This window comes from Labeo rohita, chromosome 21, assembly GCF_022985175.1.
Source record: "Labeo rohita strain BAU-BD-2019 chromosome 21, IGBB_LRoh.1.0, whole genome shotgun sequence".
Classification (NCBI taxonomy): Eukaryota; Metazoa; Chordata; class Actinopteri; order Cypriniformes; family Cyprinidae; genus Labeo; species Labeo rohita.
Genome location: NC_066889.1, coordinates 19,283,379 through 19,304,544, shown reverse-complemented (window position 1 = coordinate 19,304,544; position 21,166 = coordinate 19,283,379). Strand labels below are relative to the sequence as shown.

The window sequence follows — 21,166 nt, the reverse complement described above, 5'->3', positions numbered from 1 at the left end:
CCAGTCTAACCAAGGTGCTTCTGCATCAATTGCTCAGTTTGGCCAGGAGGCCAGCTCTAGTTAGAGTTGTGGTTGTTTCAAACTTCTTTAAGGGTAACAGAGACTACATGCTTCTGTGAACCTTCAATGCAGCAGAATTTTTCTGAACTCTTCCCCAGATGTGTGGCTTGATGCAATCCTGCCTCTGAGCTCTACAGGCTGTTTTTTTAACCTCAGGGCTTGGTTTTTGCTCTGATATGCCATTTCAGCTGTTAGACCTTTTATTAAGACATGCGTGCCCTTCCAAACCATACTCGTTCAATTGAATTTGCCACAGGTTTACTTCACTCAAAGTGTGGTGACATCTACAAGCAATATGAATGCAATATGAAATTTCAACTGTCCCAGATAAGGTTATGAATACTTATGCAATGGAATAATTTATGTTGTTTATTTTTCATAAATTTGCACAGATGTTAAAACCCTGTTTTTTGCTTTGTCATTATGGTGTATCCAGAGTGGATTGATCTGGGAAAGAATTAATTTAAAGCACTTTAACATAAGGCAGCAATATAAAATGTGAAATAAAAATGAAGGGGTAGGAATACTTTTGCAAGGCACTGTAAATAAGACATTTGGATAACCCAGCTGTTTTTTTTTTTTAAGTGGACATTAGATCTCATGCCAACGAACTTGGATGAGGAATTAGTCAGCACACACACTATCTTAGAGAGAATGCTTTAAGAAATAAATTGTGTTAAGGCTAATTGAGTATTGATTAAGTTCTTTAAAATGATTAGGAACGGTCAACTAATATAGATAGAGTGTTTGACTAATCAATTTATTCACATATAAACTGTTCTGTGATATTCTTACCAAAGTATGCACTCATCACATTACCTGAGGACTGCACCCGATCCTGTTAACTATAACCTAATCATTAGGCTAATCAGAAGAACAGTCATTTGGATAGGTTGGATATCTCTCGTCTATACTGCAATCACTGTAAGGGGAAAAAATAAGGAGAATGAAAAAAAAGCAAAGCAAAACAAAGAAATGAAAAAGAAAACAAAACGCTATAGCACACATACATAAGCAATTGGAGTGCATACCATCTATCATTCTAATACTGTAAACAACATATTATACAATATTGATAACACTACCTACAACAATACAATTTGCTCAACAGCTCTCAAAAAGACGTGGAGGGTCATTTTTCTGCCTGTTTTCCCAGAAGTCTTCCGTGGTATATACATGTTCATTCAAACCATTGGTGGAAAAAAGTTCCAAAATAGACATTTTTCGTCCTTGCTTTGAATTCACATGCTTTTACATATGGGAGTGAGTCTTTGGAGAAATACAGTAGACGCACGAACACGGACAGGAACAGAGATGTATAAAAATATGTAAAACCTTACAAAATGTGTTCTCACTCATGGTCAGAGCCAGTCAGTGTTCACTGTGTGGAAACGCTTCGGTTTCCAGCACGCAACTGATATGTTTAAATGTCAGCTCTTTGAGATATTCACCCACAAAAAGGTACCGACCAGGCTTCAGTGTGACAAAAAAGAAAAAAAAAAAAAGAAAACACAAATATATATTTTTAATATAGAAATGGAATATCCTCTTCTTTGAAAAAAGAAAATATAGACATCTCAATTGAAACATTTCTCATAATCCAATGTTCTCACATCCTCAGCGGTTTCACAACCATCTCTGTTTTCCTTCGTTCCTGATGATGAACCCTCATGACAGTTGCCATGGAAACAAGACCAGATGAATGGCTTGTCTTTTCATGGTGAGACGTGAGTTTGTCTGTGTGCAGAAGAGTCAGGACAACACCTCCCCCCCGTCCCCACCCCACCACCACCACCTCCTCCACCTTACCTAGAAGGCATATGGGTGAGCTACGCTTTTGTCTGAAAAATACATAAATAACTACAAGCCCACTATGCGATGTTCTTAGTAGCATTTTCGTTTAACCTTTCCATGTAATTCCGGAGCTCCTTGGAGTCCCCGAGCTCGATGTCTGGGCATACCCATTTGATGTCGTTCTGACCAATGAGAAGCGGGCTTATGGATGGGCAGCCATTGCTAGGCTTGCTATGACTAAAAGTGGTGAACTTGACCCGTTTCCTTTTGGTTGTGGGTGAGTTTATGGACTCGCTCTTGTGATCTCTCCCAGAGCACCCTGAGTCAGAGGCCGACCTGTGGACCTGGCCTTGAACGCTCTTCTGAGAGGAAAGGCCGTTGAGGAGCTGGCTACCTTCCTCCAGGCCCAGCCCGGAGTCCATGGTGCCGCCCAGCTCCTCTTGATCCAGACACAAACCAGCCTGGCTTTCCAAAAGCTCGGCGTCATGGCCTAACCAAACCCAGTCGTGGGCGTGAGCCATGGTTTCCTGGCCCTCAAGTGGGAGCTGCTTGTTGCGATACTTGAGGGCGTAGGAGACGCAATTGATTAGGAAAACCAGGATGGCCAAGCAGAAGACACCTAGCAGGGCGTACATGCCTATTTCCAGATCTGTAAGCCCTCGGCGAGATTGCAGGAGGTCATCCTCCGCATTACGTCCAGGTGGAAGATCTGCTTGAGCTGGGAATTCGGAGAAATCCACCGGAATATCGCCAGCTGAGAGTCTGTCGCCGCTTGCTTTTCCTGGAATGGAGGTTTTGATGGTGGTAGCTCCTCGGTTCATGATTCCAGCCTCCATGTCTGAGATCGAACCGCCGTAGTATGGGGCATTGGGCCTGTATCTCCTATCACTCGCGCTGTTTCCTGTTTCTTCATCACGGCCAAATTTCACATGGACGTTTGCGTTGCCTGCGGCCAGAATTGTGCGACGCTTGGTTTTCTGGCACGATTCGGGTCCGTACATTTCTAAACGGACCAACATGCCTTGACCTTCACCTTTAGCCACCACCACTGGCCACCTCCAGTTGGTGCTTTTCTTCACCGACACCACCTGGTCATCCAGCGATGTGGCCGTAAGGACAAAATGTGCAGGGTTGTAGAGGTCTAGAGGGGTCATGGAGCCATCGCTGAACTGAAGCCACGCGCTGACAAGGGACTCCTGAAAGGGAAACACGACATGAACAGATGCTCTCGGGTAATGCTAATTTCCTTGCATCGAGTATGCGTGATTCTTAACCCCATAGCAGGAGATTTCAAAAGCTTTAAAAGTCCCCAAAACCACATTTCAAAGAGAACAGACGCACTGATCGGTGGGAGATTCAACCAATCTGGCCGTTTTATGTCTATCAACATGGAGAAGAGAGGAAACCCCTGCCGATGCAAAGGATTTGTGAAATCAGACTAATCAGAAAGGGTTTTAAATGTGAGATGACTCAGAATAAGTGGGCAGCCCTGAGCAGCATGATCCACTAACAAACCGCAGCTCCTCATCAACATGCGGCCCATGTCAAATGACTTTGTCCATAATGACAGTGATTATAGTGATTGCACCTGCTCGTGGATAAAACAACCCTACTTTTCTGAGAAACGGACACGGAGGTATGCAAAACTGTGACCTGAGAGCAGAATACAATTTGCAATGTAAGTGCATGGGGATGAAATTTTCAATGAGATTTCACAGTGGATGAGGCTACCCTATACTATGGAAACCTGTTTCTGCCACTGAATAAAAATAAAAAATAAAAAAAGGTAATTGCGACTTGTTCTCACAGTTGTGTTTACATCTCGCAGCTCTGACTTTATTAAGTCAGAATTGTTAGATATAAACTCACAATTCTGAAAACATATCAGTCTTTTTTCCCTTGAAAATTGGACTTCATAACTCGCAATTTCAAGTTTATATCTCGCAATTCTGGGAATAAAGTCAGAACTGCAAGAAACAAATTCGCAAACTCGCAAAAAAAGTCAGAATTGCTTTTCTCGCAATTGTGAGTTTGTATCACAGTTATGAGGAAAAAAAGTCAGAATTGTGATGTAACTTGCAATTGCAAATTTATATCACAATTCTGAGGAAAAATGGCAGAATTGTGAGAAAAAATGTCAGGATTGCTTTTATCTTGCAATTCTATTTCTGGAAATGGTGAGCTTGTATCACTCAATTCTGACTTTATAACTAGCAATCATGAGTTTATATCTTACAATTCTGAGAAAAAAAGTCAGAACTGGGAGTTTATATCACAAAATTCGGACTTTATAACTTGCTATTGCGAGTTTATATCTCAATTCTGAGGAAAAAAGTCAGAATTGGGAGCTTATATAAAAAAATTTTGACAACTTGCAACTGTGAGTTTATATCTCACTATTCTAAAGAAAAAAGTCAAAATTGGGAGTTTATATCACAAAATTTTTACTTTATAACTCGCTATTACAAGTTTATATCTCAATTCTGAGGAAAAAAGTCAGAATTGGGAGTTTATATTACAAAATTTTGACTTTATAAGTCGCTATTGTGAGTTTATATCTCAATTCTGAGGAAAAAAGTCAGAATCGGAAGTTTATATCACAAAATTTTGACAATGGGCAATTGCGAGTGTATATCTCACTATTCTAAAGAAAAAAGTCAGAATTGGGAGTTTATATCTCACAGTTTGGAGGAAAACAGAATTGCAAGATAAAAAGCATTTTTTTTTATTCGGTGGAAGAAACAGGCTTCCATACTGTACACTACAAAAAATAAAAACTGACTGATGAGATAAAATATATATATATATATATATGATTGATAGTATCAATTAAACATTAATAAATTAATCACTGATAATAATAATAATAATAATAATCGTTTTATATTATATTACATTATTATAATAGAAGCAATTAACAATGCTGAAAAATATGTATTATTATAATTACTATTATTGTTATTATTATTAATAATAATCATAAATATTATTACTGAAACATATATATTTTTTCGTATATATCATTGATTGTAAACAGTTTAATTAGACTACCTGATTAGCACTGTGCATGGTCTCCTGGGTGGTAGCCGTGGCCACAATGGCCCTGTTGCTTCCTGGGCTGAGTTGAAGGTTCAAGGAAAGGCCAGAAACCAGCTGCACGCCCAGCTCTGTAATACTGACTTTATCATCCAGAACCCGGATCATCCTCTCAGCCAGAACAGAGTCTGACAACGGGGACATCACCTGGATAAAAACGCAGACAGATATACTTCTGTTACATAACACTGCAAAACAACTGCAAATTCTCTCCTAGCTTCTCATACAAACTTGGTGACATAAAAAAATGAGTAAGCTACATGCAATTTCAAAAATCTAAATGACAGCTGTCCGCCCTCAGCCATATGGCGATATATGACACACAGGGAAGGAAATGACTTCGATATAAAACGTGATGAGAAGACTTCCTATCTGGATCAATTAATGGCAAAGCAGCCACCTCCATATTTCCACATTCATTATGTTATAATGAAGTGTCAGAAGCCATTTACTTCCTATCTGTAAGTGGAACTTCTACTGTCAAGCCCGCACTTGCTTCTAACCATCATTTACACACAGTCTGGAAGTCCACAGGCAACAGTTTTTCACTCCAAAATGCAGCCATGTTAAGGTAAAGAAACAATTCGTATTCTGTTTTTATATTCCGCTCTTATTCTGAGCGCATCCTAATTTGCCATTTGAATTGAGAGATTTATTAATTAGACATAAAATAAGAATAAGCAACGGGAGCCTCGGGCATTACTCAATATTGCGTAAGATGCTGCCCCAGTGCTCCACTTTTTATAAATAGATCTATAAAACAGAAGTTAGTGCTTGCTATGCTACTTCAACAAATCTTTCTTCCAAATAGTCTACTTTGAAACCAATTCTTTCTCTGATTTTGAAACCACATGCATTTTACCTCTTCTAATTGCGAGTAATTAGTCATTCAATTTAGCTTTAATGAACTGCAAAAACAGGTGGGCCTCTTTTGAAATTTAATAGCAAGTTTGGTCTAATAGCAAGGTGGACGATTGGTAATTTGGCCGTGGTTAAGTGGTGGGTTTTTGATTTCAGAGATGTCGATCTATAAAGCAGCACTGGTTTTCAGACTCCACGTATTCCATCCCACCATTACTGGGCTTTTTATCTGATTTTAATTTTCAGCAAATGGATCAAATCGAAGCGCTCTCCACCTGTGGCTCCGGCGTAGACTTTTGCTGTCAGATAGCACTCTAATGGCACTTTCAGCTTGTCGAGAAGGTGTATTTATGTGCGAACATATAATGTGACATCTATAAGAAAAAAGTGTGATTTTCACTGACGACCCTTAATTAGTGAGTCTTAATAAAGAAGATTATCGTTTGTCATAGGAGCTGTGAGATGTGCAGACAGACAGCACACAAGCTGTGACAGAGCGGAGTGAGAGATGGTGTGCTGTCTAGCTTTCGTCTGACAGCGTACACGTGTCACATCACAACTCGGACTGATTCACCTCTCATCCGCACTGAGAAATAGACAAATGACAGCCCGGATTTTCCAAGAAAACAAGGACGTCCTCACATTTTATTCATGCAGTATAAACACAAGGGAACTGCGGCTTAGTCAGCTGTAACTGTCAGTTTTGTTCCTGACAAAATGGGCAGCTCTGCTTGTGGTGTGTTGAGAAAATTGCATAATATGCTCTAACAGATGAGTCATGGATAAAGTTTTAATAATGCTAAAAAAATCCATAGATTTAGTAGACTGTTTTAGTATTTATTTTCTGTGAATACATTTACACACGTTTTTTTTTTTTTATAGTACATCACGTCACTTTTAGACAATTTTTCATGTGTCTCACCTGAACTTTGGTGACACCAGTGTTCAGGCCGATCAGGACTTGTTCTTCTGACAGCTTGGCCACGCGGTTATCCGTCACCCTTAAAGAGTCTCTCACCAACTCTGTCACGTCCACCTGCCAATCACTGCCCAAGAGGAAGTCTGGCTGGCCTTGCCATTCCTCTGGCTCTGCTTCAAAGTGTGTGAGCACACGGACGGTGGTGCTCTGGTACTGTGGACCACAGCTACGATCCTTCTTGGCTCCGTCATCCCCGTCATCCTCTCCAGACCTGCAGTAAAAAGAGCAATCAATACCATGTGTTACATCCCATCCTGCTGTACCTGGTAAAATTTCATCTACACTGTAAAAAATAAAAAACACAATTTGTTGAGTCAGCTTAAAATAATTTGTTACCCTGCTGCCTTAAAATTTTAAATTCAGTTAACTAAAATAAGTTTAGTCACCTTGAAATGTTAAGTTGTACTAAGTAACAACTTAGATATTTGTGTTTGCTAAACTGGGTAAGTAACCCGGCTGCCTTAAAATTTTAAGTTGATTCAACTCAAATAAGTTGTCACTCAGTATAATTTAACATTTCAAGTTGAATAAACTTTTTCTGAGTTGACTGAACTTAAAATTTTAAGGCAGCCAGGTTACAAATTATTTTAAGTTAACTCAACAAATTGTTTTTTACAGTTTATTCTATTCTATTCTATTCTATTCTATTCTATTCTATTCTACAACAATCACACCATTTAAATTTAAAAAAGTTTATACATAAAACATATATAACAAAATAAACAGAACAAAATTAGTGTGAAAAATAATATTTTTAGGTAATATCAAATTAATTTTAACATTTTATTTTCAAAGATTCAAATTAATTTTTTGAAGCTTTATCTTTTGGATATATATGTGCATATACAAACTCAAATCAATGTGAAATTAGATGGTCAACAACAACGAAAAGTTTCAAACATCAAAAACAAGTTTCAAACAAGTTTCAAACTAATATTCTACTCTATTTTATTTAAAACTTTCAACCACATTGATATTATTATCTGACAAATATTCTGGTTGACACTCAGTTAACCAGTCAAATCAAGTAAAACACAAAAAAGGAACTGAAAAATTAAATGGTTTTCTATTCTATTCTATTCTATTCTATTCTAGAACAATCAAACATTCAAATTAATTTTTTGAACCTTTATTTTTTGTGTATATTCTTATTTACATACTCAACAAAATCAAAGTAAAAATTAGATGGTTGACCAAAAAAAAAAAAAAAAAAAAAAAAATCAAACAAAACATCAACCACATTGATATTATTATTTGACAAATAATCTGGTTGACACTCATATCAAAAAAAAAAAATGAACTGAAAAATTAAATAGTTGAAAAACATTTTTATTTTCCATTGTATTGTACTGTATTGTATTGTATTGTATTGTATTCTAGAACAATCAAACTTTTAATGTTAAATGTAATGTAACATTTAATGTCATATTTAATGAAATTAGATGTTGACAACAAAGAAAAGTTTCAAACATAAAATATTCTATTATATTCTATATATATATATATATATATATATATATATAAACAAAAATCAACCCACTAAAATTAAATAAGTTAATCTTGGACATTAATATTATCATCTGATGAATATTCTGGTTGACAATCAAATAAAGCAGAAAAGACTAAAAAAATCTTTATTTCTTGTGTGTATATATATGTAAGTTAACCTTTGACTTTAAACCACATTGATATTAATATTATTATATGATGAATATTCTGTTTGGCACTCAAAGCAGAAAAGACAAAAAAGAACTGTGAAAAATTAAATGGTTGAAAAACATTTTCTATTCTATTCAAGAACAATGAAACATTTAAAGTTAAACATGTTAATATATAAAACATAATAAAAAATAAATTGAACAAAATTTGTGTATCAATGTGAAATTAGATGGTTGACAACAAAGAAAATTTTCAAGCATAAAATATTCTATAGTTCATCTTAAACTTACACTTATACTTTTAACAGCTCCAAAATTATTTTCTAAGGAAGAATTTAGTTGAAAATTCAAGTAGAAATGACATAAGAACTGTAAAAAATATGCTGAAAACAAACAAAAAATTATATTCTGTTTTCAACCTACTGTACTATAAAATTGCTGCCCTAAAGATTTAAGTGAAAGCGTAAAAACAAAAACTTGCATGTACTTTGAATACTTTCTAAGAAAAAACAAAAACAAATGATAAATACAGAGCAGCAGCCTTGTATAACGGTGAGTCAGTTCAACAAGCAGTAAACGCAAACCCTATTCACATTACAGTGATGCATTTCCTCTCCTCACACAAACAGCCAAGCACCAGGTGAATGTGGTGGGGGTGGGGGGGAGCTCTGACTGTTCCATTATTTTTAATGAGTCGAAGTCATCCAAAATAAAAAACAACAGCAGTGGCAGGTTAACATGGTGGCTTTGACCAGAGGGGAGGCCACGCTCCTCTAGACTTTTACGCAACGACGCCTGACCGACAGTAGAAACAGCATGACATTTACAGAACACAGGTGTATAAACAGGGCAGGCGGCACTCAGCTGAGGAATGTCAGGTCACAGGAGGTCTCAGGAATAATGAGACTCAGTCTTACAACACAAATGCATGTTTTCCCCGCTCTCAAAACGCTACCCGAGACAGACGCAACCTCGGACCAAGGGCACATACGATACAGCAAGGGTGCAAATTTAAGACTCGTCAAGTGCCAAATGCGAGTAAACATGAGCTTTTGATAAATGCAACTTACCAGCTGGCCACTATCTTAAAGGAACAGCTCACCTATAAATAACAGTTCAGTCAAAATGTATTCCCTTGTGTAGTTCCAAACCGGCATGATGCACTTTCTCTTGTGGAACGCTGAAGATATTTTGATGAAGTCTAAAACTACACTGGACCCCACTGACTTTCACTGTATCGATTTTTTTTTAATATCTTTTTGTTCCACAGAAAAAAGTAAGTCATACAAGGTTTGGAGTGATGTGAGGGTGAGCATTTTTAGGTGAACTTCCAGAAAAAAAAATGTCCTGATAATTTACTCACCCCCCGTCTTTTTGAGGAAAACATTCCAGGATTTTTCTCTATATAGTGGACTTCAATGGTGGTCAACAGGTTGAAGGTTGAAACTGCAGTTTCAATGTAGCTTCAAAGGGCTCTACACAATCCCAGCCAAGGAATAAGAGTCTTATCTAGTGAAACGATCAGTCATTTTCTAAAAAACAAAAAAAGTATATGCTTTTTAAACACAAATGCTCATCTTGCACTAGCTCTGCAAATCGCATCTATGACTTCACACATTACATAATCATGTTGCGACAGTGTTAATTTTGACAGCAAATTTTGATTTAGTGTTAGTCATAAAATGCCTTTTAGTTTTAGTCATATTTTAGTCATTTGAATTGTTTTAGTTTTAGTCAACTAAATATAATATTTTAGTTGACCAAATCTACAGTAAATATAGTTGGCTAAAATATAATGGGTTTAGTTAGTTGAATGCATTTATTAAGCATTTCTCTAAAATTACCAAACTCATTGTATATGTTTGATATTAAGGTTTTATCATTATAGATACAGATTTAACTGTGACACGCAACGTGCCATTATATTAAAATGAAATAAAAACACTTCTCATAAGGAAATGAGAACATGGTATTCTTTTTAAACGCAAAACCAACGGTTATATAGGCTAATTATGCTACTAAAGAGATTCAGTCGAGAGCAGTGAGTGATTTTATGTCTTTCTTTTGTTGCTTGATTGACATCAATGCCACAGACAATAGCAGCTAAATTAGGCTGCTGTCCCATTAAAACCGAACGCACAGATGCAATGTACTGATACACGTCCCATATTCTCCCAACTGTTTACGTTCACCTAAGACATAACCGAGTGTGTTTATGTGAATACTCATCAAAACAGACAATTCAGCATCATTCTGTGTGTATTTCTCCATTCATGAGATGTGAAAGAGTACTCGTGTGCTGTGTGAGAGGTGCTGCTTTTGTGTCTGCGCTCAGAAAACCAGACTGAATTGAGTTCTCTTTTGCTTCGTCAAAATTCATCCACATGTCTGCTCTTCTCTTACTCACAGATATTGACATTTTTAACGTTTTATGAGACGTGCAGCAAATGTATGTTAGCTTATATCCTGCCGGATAGATCAATAGGCTGTGTTACAGTTCCAATCACGCATCTAATCTTCTAACCACGCAGCAGATTGCATTCTGAATGGGTCTCTTTCCAAATCGTCCCTCCCTAAAATCTGTGTCTCGTTTTTATTCGTTGCTGAAAATGTCAACAGATTTTCGTCATAGTTTTTGTCATTCAAAACGAGTTTTTGCTGGTGAAAAAATGTTGTTGACAAAAATTATTTGCATGTGGTTAGTTCTTCGTCTGTGTACTCTGGCTCAAGAAAAGGTAAGATAGGGCGAAAAAGTACATCTCATTTTCTCCTCCAGCTACAAAATTGTCCTACATCGTCGTTTCACCTTTTTTTGTAAAGGGCATTTGACCGCTCGCGTTGACATCACACGTGGCCCTTCCAACGTGACTATGTAATGCGTGAAGTCAAACTAGTGCAACACAAGCATTTGTGGTTTTAAAAGTACATACAGTTTTTTTTCTTTTTAGAAAATGACCGATTGTTTTACTAGACAAGACCCTTATTCGTCATTTGAAGCTGTATTGAAATTGCAATTTGGACCTTTAGCTCTCATTGTAGTCCACTATATGGAGAAAAATCTTGTTTTCCTCGAAAACCTTAATTTCTATTCGACTGAAAAAAGAAAGAAATTAACATCTTGGATAACGTGGGTGACTAAATTATCAGGAAATTTTTATGAACTGCAATACACACTATTAAAACTGACATACAAACCACCTACTAACAAAAACAATTGTGCATCTTTTAGGATCTTCAGCTTAACCCTCTGGGGTTGAAAAACACACCAGCGTGGTTTGTGGCAGTTAGAAAATATATTTCATATAATATATTTCATCTAGGATATCCAGGTACCAGTAAGAACCATAAATGGATCTTTCATTTTCACCGTGATACCATTAAAGAACCATGATGTCCCAAAGAACCTTTCAGTGAAAGGTTCTTCAAAGAAATGTGAAGACCTTTTGACCTTTTAACATTCAAAATAACTTTTTTCCACTACAAAAACCTTTTGTGAAATCCAGAACTGCAGAACTCAATGGGCCAGTTTTACTGAACAGGGCAAATTAGTGTTAAAGTGCAATTCCAAAACAGCGTCAAAGAGAGGGGAAAATTCTGTGTCTGATTTAAAAACAAAGCGCACATTAAACAACACAGATGCAGCCAGATCACTTCCATAATAACCAGTGCAATCTACCAAGAGCAGTGCAAATTACCACCTGCTTTAAGACATGCTTTTTTGGGCATTAAATAATGGTGCAAATACCAGTAATTTTACGAGCGCAAATGTTAGTAAAACGTGTTGCATGATTTATTTTATTACTTTCTTCACATACATTTTGCTTCTAAAAGGGAAACTCCTACAAATGCATTAAGGTCAGGCGCAATGATAACTGTGTCTACGCCTTATCAGCACTTATTCTTCATTACGTGTCTTTAGTAAATCCTGACATTACCATTTTAACGCCAAAAGACAGTTTAGTTAGTAAAACTGGCCCCATGTGGCAACATAATATGGAACATTCATCACTAAAGCCATCAAATGATTATATTAGGAACAAAATAATGACATAACAGATAATAGAGATTCAAACAAGACGCTGTGAGGCACATAATGGCTCATTTGTTACTAGTATCATTACAAAATAAGGAGATGGACCATAATGAGAATCAGTCTTTTCAAGTTGCCTTTCCAGCCCTTATTCAAGTAGATAGTTGTACTTGCATGTCTATTGCATGTAAACTTTCTGCAAAGGAAAGAGCTGCCCGGGGGTTGTAAAGATGGCCGCCACATGAACCTGCCTTAAAGGATTTTGCTAATATGCAAGAAAAAATGTTTGAATAATTCAATTGTCACAAAGACAAAAATATGTATTTTTAATTTAAAGAAAAATGTATAATACAGTTTCACTGCAAGTAACCCTGTTGAAAAAAAAACAGCATATGCTGGTTAAGTATGTTTGGAAGTATGGCTGCCGGTTTGAGCTAGTTTAAGATGGTCCTTAGCTGATCATGTGCTGCTCATGAGCTGGTCCTGAGTAGGAGCTAGTTGCTTAGGACCAGCACATGACCAGCTAAGGACCAGCTTAAACCAGCTCAAACAAGCAGATATTCTTTAAAACATTCCTAATCAGCATATGCTGTTTTTTCAACAGAGAAGAAATATTTATGACTTCTAAACTTACTCAATTCACACAATTCCAGGTGGACTGGTGCAAGAGGAGGTCCAGTCAGAGAATCTTCATGTTGAGTTAATGGAGAAGCGATTATTATGCAATCCACACATCTGCTTGCTGACAACTACACATTACTGATGACAACCAAACAACTTAAAGTATAACCACACTTATTCCTGAGACTCATCAGTGCCTCACAATTCCTCCACTGCTCATTCCATCTGTCACGCGTCATCCTGTTCTCACTTATCATGCATGAGTCAATCCGGCAGGATTGTTTCTGGTGGAAGAGTAATTAAAAATTATCTTGTGGATATCCGTAGCGTACGGCAGCATTAACCTGCGTGTTGTCTGCTGCTGGTGCGTCAGAGGCAGGTGTGCCTGAAAACGACCCTGCGGTAATTAAAAAGTCAGCGTCCGCATCCTCCCCTCACCTCCATCATGCGTTCCGGAGGGAGCTCCGCAACACGTCTGCCGTCACCCAAGAACGACAGAGCATGAAAATGGTAGAGGAAAGGGTTGATAAAGACAGGGCAGCCTAACACCGGAGAGCCAGAGCATCACCAGTGCTGTGCAGTACTGAAAGACTTACTACAGTAATGTATGAAATCTTTGCTTTTTTTTTAATCACCAGGAGAACCATATTGCATAACATGTGTGGGTTGTGCAAGATATTTTCTGCTCAGCTAAAGATTATAAAACTTGACAGAACATAGTTTCCAGGCTCTTTTCATCTCAATTATAATTTATAGAAGATTTTCATTTGCAGCTCCATAATTTGATTCTTTTTTTTGTTTTTTAAAAATGTAAATGGGTATTTTAATATACTACACAACTTCCATTTCTAAATGGACCACAAAATCAGTCATATTTTTTGAAATTGAGATTTATATATCATTTTTTGTATGGTTTGTTAGTATAGGACAACATTAGGCCAAAATACAACTATTTAAAAATCTGGAATCTGAGTGTGCAAAAAGAGTGTCCAAATGAAGTTCTTAGCAATGCATATTACTAATTAAAAATTAAGTATATATATATATATTTATGGAAGGAAATTTACATACAATTTTTGGCATAAAAGAAAAATGGATAGTTTTGACCTATGCAATGTATTGTTACTATTGGCTATTGCTACAAATATATCTGTGCAACATACAACTGGTTTTGTGGTCCAGGGTCACATATTTAGTCATAATTTACCCTCTAAAAAAGCTGTCACTTAGAATCAGGGGATTCAGGGATGCCAATACCCTAACTTTCTTGAACCAGAATGCACAGAGTTTAAGGAGAGCAAGGCAAGACGAGCGTATGAGATTAAAAAGTATTTAAATAGTTTTTTTTTTTTTTTTTTAATGAAAATAACCGATCGTTATGCTAGATAAGACCCTTCTTCCTCAGCTGGGATAATTTACAACTGCATTTGGGATCGTTTGAAGCCGCATTTAAACTGCATTTTGGAAGTTTAAAATCGGGGCACCATATCAGTCCATTATATGGAGAAAAATCCTGAAATGTTTTCCTCAAAAAGGATAATTTCTTTATGACTGAAGAAAGAAAGACATGAACATCTCAGATGACAAGGTGGTGAGTACATTATATGTGAATCTTTGTTTTGGAAGTGGACTTCTCCTTTAAAGTATCCCAATTCCGCGGGAAAACCGCAGACTTGGCAACACTGGCTATAGTATAGTATAATGAATAACAGCATCTTTTGTCACTAGTGTATAAATGTAGGTAGCTATGCATTCGTGTGTTAAACTATTTAACATCGGAAAGTTCTGGGGAAGGTTTTTCAAGTTACAGTATGCTTTGATAGTACAACAAACCCATATCTCGAAAATCAAGGTCAAATGTGGTTCTTTGAAACAAAACCATTGCTAACCTCTGGCTGGCAGCATCTACAGGAACCCTCCAGCTCCTTATCTGGCTTAGCTCCGGATCGGACATCTCGATCTGCAGGGGGAGTCGAGGCATCCACACGCTCACCTCCAGTTGAGCGCTGAGGTAACTGTAGGTGAAGTTCACCATCATCCTCACCCTCCCACGCGTCTCCTTGCCATTGACGTACACATAATCGCACCTTTCGGACACCTGAGAAGCAGGGATACAAATCAGACAGCAGACAAACAAAGCATTCAAGCAACACTGTATTCAAAGCAGCACTAAATTAAAGAAAATTGCAGCCCTGGCTGAGGTATCTGCCTACTTTTCGCTCCAATTTCCTGGCGACAATTTTAAATTTTGAAAGCGCAAAAAAACTAGGGCTTTTTTGTGCTAATCAGCGCAATATGTGAAAAACAGTCTGGCCTTTGTGTTTTTTTGGGCCGCTGTTATTCGCTTTCATTCTGTTCTTTAATGAGGAAGATGAGAGATTGGATGGGCTTTGACTGGCCTGTCCAAGTATTTATTTCTGACTACAGTCGATGGGGGAGTAGTTGCCGTTGATAATGAGAGTGTTTGGATGTCTATATTTCTCCGGCTTTAAAGAAGCTAAGCAGATGGAGGGATAGAAGAAAACAGAAAAAAGCTAAGTGGTCAAGCCCTCCTATTGCAGCAAGGTAATTCATTTGCAGAGCATCTATGCTGCCATTAGCCAACGCTTATAATACCTGGCGGAGAAAAACGCATCTCATCCAATCAACTTGAGGGCTTCTTTAAAAACAACAGATGTGGATATGGACCAATGGCATGGCTTGATTTCAGAGCAGCTGCCCATCAGCTCAACATCCAAGGGGGCTAGTTGTTTGTGAGATTTCCCTAATGCTGTGCCATTTACCTGAGCATCATACTTGTTACATCTCAATACCAGACTGGTATTTAGTAACTGCAATCAGTAGCCAAGTTCTCATTTGCTGAGTGCTTTTTTTTTTTTACATTAACCGTTTTAAAAACAGAAAACATATTTTGTAGTGAAGTTTTACACTGCTTCAGAGCTCTATGCTTCCTTTTCTTTTTAGGAGCAAGTTAAAGTTTTAGACCCACCTGCTAATCAATAATCCAAAAATCTGAACAAAAAAAAAAAATAAAAAATAGCCTTCCCATTACAAGGTGATATTTGACTCCTTAAAAGCGATTAACAGGGGAATTTTCTTTTTACCTTTGTAGTGGCATTTTTCTAACTTTATTAAAAGTTTTATTATTATTTTTTAAATGATTTTTACAAGCTTTTTCTAATTAAAACAACAGAATAAGAACAAGCAGAATAATAATAAGTTATTAATCAAATAAAATCAGTACTAATAAAATTAATTTGTACTACATACATGTATTTTCATATTTTAATGAGGCTCAGAGGTGGCATGAGTGCAATCAAATTCATAAATCCATGTTGAGATTAATGTTTTAAATATAAAATTTTGAATATAGAAATATTAAATGATTTAAATAACTGAAAAGACACTTTAAAATGAAATAAAACTGCCAGTAGGTGGCAGCAAGTCACTGATTTAATTACTGAATCATTCATTCATTTGATTCGTTCGAACGGCTGAATTATTCAGGAATAAAGCAAGTGATTGTCTTTATGAATGGGAAATTGAATCACTGACTCACTAAATTTGTTTAAAAATGCATGTTCTTTCATAAACAAAACACTGTTGTGCTTGAATGGAGGTGCGCAGTGGCTCAGATGTGACTCATTTCAAACTATTTTTGATGACAAAATAGAGCAAAATCAGGCAATAGTGTTATAGTCAGACAATGTAAGTCACTTAATAATAACTTCTTGTTGTATTAAATCAATATCTCACTTACAAACTCCCTTAAAAATTATTAAAAGCTGTCACTTATCTTAGTTCATCGCAATCTCTACACTGCACAATGAATCTCTTATTTACACTCTCTCTACACTTTTATGAAAGGATTTGTGAGATATGTCTGTGATACCTTACTCAATGTTGCAAAAACACACAGAAACCTTTGAAACTCCCCTCAGCGCAAACACAAATATGCTGATCTGGTCAGTCGCACTGCTGCTCCTAAATATTTTTTCATAGTCGCATGCAGTGGTTTTCATTTGCAAATGTGATTGAAATGGTCGCACTGTAGAGCCCTGTACTTTTCTATTTGTGACACTGAGGAAGTCAAAGTTGCATTCATATGAGCTGTGATTAACTTCAGTTTTCAGTATCATTATACAGTGTGCACTGAACCTTGTGAAATGAATAATAAGTTGTGATATGATAATGGCTACAACACAATTATACGTGTGAACTCAAAATCACATTGACTTGACTTTCATGACAGTATTGTAGAAAGGTGGATTTTAATAAGAAACGCAAAACATAAATTACTTAAATGACAAGTTCATTTAGGAAGGTCAGCATAGTAATCTGCATAGCAGAATGATTTCTGAAGGATCGTGTGAGACTGAAGACTGGAGTAGCGGCTATTGAAAACTTTTAAAGGTTATTAGAATATTTGATAATGCTACTGTTTTTACAGAATTGTTATAAAATAATTGCTGTCTTTGTGAGAGCATAAGATATTTCTTTCAAAAACAAAATCTTGAAAACTTTTGAGCGGTAGTATATATCACAGATAATTAGGTTGTTTACAAATTATTTAAAATGATCTTACACTGTTTTAAAAGAATAAAGTCTGTGTAATTGAGTCTGCAGTAATACGTAATGTTTAAAGAAAAATAAATAAATAATACAAAATCATTAGCACACTGAAAACTATAGCGATTTGAAGGGGAAACTAACTTGCCGACCAATTTAAGTGCTCAAATGCACTTACATTTTAATTGTAAACTTAATTCTTACATCTGCCACATGTGGGTTTTGGAGGCTACACTCTTAAAAATAAAGGTGCTTCACGATGCCATAGAAGAACCTTTTTTGTCTAAAGAACCTTAACCATATGAAGAACCTTTCTGTTTCACAAAAGAATGGTTCTTTGTGGAAACCAAGGGGCAACCTCCCGGTCTCCCTCTTGAAGCCAACACGGAAGTGACTAAAACTACAATTCATCGACTGGCCGCTAGAGACTGGCTGCAAAAGGGAGTCAATCCCATAGACTCCCTATGTTAAAATGCCCAACTTTACAGCAGAAAAAAATATGTTTACAGCCTGGTACAAAAAGTGGTTTTGGTCTATATAGCTAATTTTGCCCTTCATGTCAGCTGTGAGGGGGGTGAATTTTTTTTTATAACTCATCCGTTTAAATTATATTAAGCCTTAAAGTTCTGCATAATTTAGGGCGTGGTCACTTGAGTGACAGGTGGATTGCCACTGCTGTCACCACCGTCGTGCTAAGTGGGTGTGGTTTCAGCAACCAGCTCCTCCCCCGTCCCGCCTCTTTGCTCATTTTCGATTATCCAGGAGTGGCGTGCAGTGACGCGATTCCAAGATGGTGCCGTCCGACTCCCGCCCACTAAGAGCTTCAGAAATGCTCTTCAGAAACCTACGGGTGACATCACGGACACTACGTCCACGTTTTTTACAGTCTATGGTGGAAACAAAAATTGGTTCTTCTATGGCATCGCTTTAAGAACCTTTTAAAGCACCTTTATTTTTAAGAGTGTAGTGGATAAATTAATGGAGTAGCAATTAAAAAAAAACAATATTTGACTCATTGGTCCTTTCATTGTTAAAGGAGAAGTTCACTTCCAGAACAAAATTTATAGATAATTTACACACCCCTTTCGTCATCCAAGATGTTCATCTTCCTACATCGCTGTTTTATTCCTACATGCTGTATTCTTTGCATGTTCACTTTGTAAACACTGGGTCGGTACTTCTGCAGTGATGTATGATGATTTTGAAATTGGAGGAGAAAATGAGATGGGAGTTTTTTTGGAAGTTTAAACTCACGGGCATCACAGAAGTCCACTATACGGAGAGAAGCCCTGAAATGTTCTCCTCAAAAAACATAAATTCTTTACAACTGAAGAAAGAAAGACATGAACATCTTGGATGACAAAGGGGTGAGTGAATTATCTGTAAATTTTTGTTCTGGAAGGGAACTTCTCCTTTAAAACAGTGGGGACAAAATCAGTGACTAAAAGTAAATGACGCCTAGGCTTAATAAAGAACAACTGCGGTGAACTTAAATAGTACTATAATTCCCCACAGCAATTATATCTGTTAAACACCTGTTAAATCTGTTAAACTGTCTGGATCTGCCCATATAAATGACATAATAGACCAATTTGCAGTTTCACGTAGACAGTTGTATTCTTTACTTCCTCATTTACAGATTGTAAATCTTCCACAACAATCTAAGAGCCAGAGATCCTCAAGGTGCTCTGTTGACCCATGAAGGGTACTGGTTTGAGCTGGAGAACATTGGTTAATCTAACTTTACTGCAACATGCCCTTCCCATGAGCATCTATACACACCATAACCAGCCTGGCAGAGCATTAATCAGGAACATTAAGATCGCTGAAGAGAGGGACACTTACAGAGGACGTCAAGACCCCTGCGGGGAACTGGGGTGGGTACTTAATGTCCCATTCAACAGTCACACGGAGAGACTGGACTGTTCTGCATGACGCAAACGCTGTCCCTATCTGCCCGTCCGTCTCTGACGGAGGTAATTAGCAGAGCGCATCTTGAGCATCTCTAGACGCTCACCGCAAGGTGAACCCAATGTTTGGAGTAACTAGCAAAAAGCAGAGATGCTACAAACTATAAATGGCAGTTTAATGGCATGAAACAAAGCAGTGGGAAGAAAATTCTACATGGCTGTATTCACAGTATTGCTTTTCACAGTAACTTTAAACTGAGATAATAATCAAATGCATTAAAATGAAACAAACTGGGTAAAAAAATGAATAGAAATAAATTCTAAATATACACACTACCAGTCAAAAGTTTTTGAACAGTAAGATTTTTTTTTTAAAAAAAAAAAGCCTCTTCCGCTCACCAAGCCTGCATTTATTTAATCCAAAATACAGTAATATTGTGAAATATTTTTGCTATTTAAAATAAATGCTTTCTATTTGAATTTATTTTACAATATAATATATTCCTGTGATCAAAGCTAAATTTTCAGCATCATTACTCCAGTCTTCAGTCTCACATGATCCTTCAGAAATCATTTGAATATGCTAATTTACTGTTTAAGGAACGTTTATTATTATTATTATCAATATTTAAAACTACATTTTTTTCAGGATGTACAGAAAGATCCAAAAATTAGCATTTATCTGAAATAAAAAGCTTTTGTAACATTATACACTATACCATTCAAAAGCTTGGAATCAGTATAATTTTTATTGTAGAAACTTGTATTTAGCAAGGATGCTTTAAATTGATCAAAAGTGATGATAAAAGACATTAATAATGTTACAAAGGATTTCTATTTCAGATAAATGCTGAAAAACATTTACTCAGCTGTTTTCAACATACTAATAATCAGCAAATCAGAATATTAGAATGATTTCTGTAGCATCATGTGACTGGAGAAATGATACTAAAAATTCAGCTTTGAATTCACAGTAATAATTTACATTTTAAAATATATTCAAACAGAAAACAGTTATTTCAAATAGAGAAATATTTCAAACTTTTACTGTTTGGCTGTACTTTGGATTAAACAAATGCAGGCTTGGTGAGCAGAAGAGATTCTTCAGAAAAATATTAAAAATCTTAAAATATTAAAAACTTTAGACTAGTGATTTGTATCACTATTTTTAGTTTTAAAGGCGAGTGCGTTCAAATGAATCTGTGCATTGTTTTGATGGAACAGGTTAAAAAATTAATGCAATGATTCACTTAGGAAAATAATATCAAAATGGTTTACATTTTAGAACTACACAAAATTACAACTATTTTAAAATATAAATTTATAAAACATTAAAATGCCTTTGTGTGTCACAGTCCAACAAACAGTCAGACAGCTTCAGTGTTGTTTGCTCATTTTTCAAAAGTATTGTACTCCTGACAGTACTTCCGTACAATGACAAAACACATTAACTTGAACAGCTTAAATAACAGGTTGAATTTTAATCAAGTTTTTATGAATTTCAGTTATTATGAACATAACTGAGCCAAACCCATTTCTCACTGGACAGAGATTCAGTTTCAGTTTTGACTAAATGTGTAGCAGACTA

General features: G+C 36.4%; 1 protein-coding gene across 3 annotated transcripts in view; it reads right to left on the bottom strand.

Moving 5' to 3' along the window:
• Positions 1-1,864: 1,864 nt before the first annotated feature.
• Positions 1,865-21,166, bottom strand: part of si:dkey-112m2.1 (transmembrane protein 132C) — a 159,732-nt gene continuing 140,430 nt past the window's right edge. For all 3 annotated transcript variants that reach the window (XM_051092553.1, XM_051092555.1, XM_051092554.1), the window contains exons 6-9: positions 14,989-15,197; positions 6,734-7,001; positions 4,906-5,097; positions 1,865-3,050 (exon numbers count right to left, since the gene is read on the bottom strand). In XM_051092553.1, the coding sequence (XP_050948510.1) occupies positions 1,932-3,050; positions 4,906-5,097; positions 6,734-7,001; positions 14,989-15,197 (1,788 nt within the window). In that variant the 3' untranslated portion in view covers positions 1,865-1,931. The remainder of the gene's footprint in view (positions 3,051-4,905; positions 5,098-6,733; positions 7,002-14,988; positions 15,198-21,166) is intronic.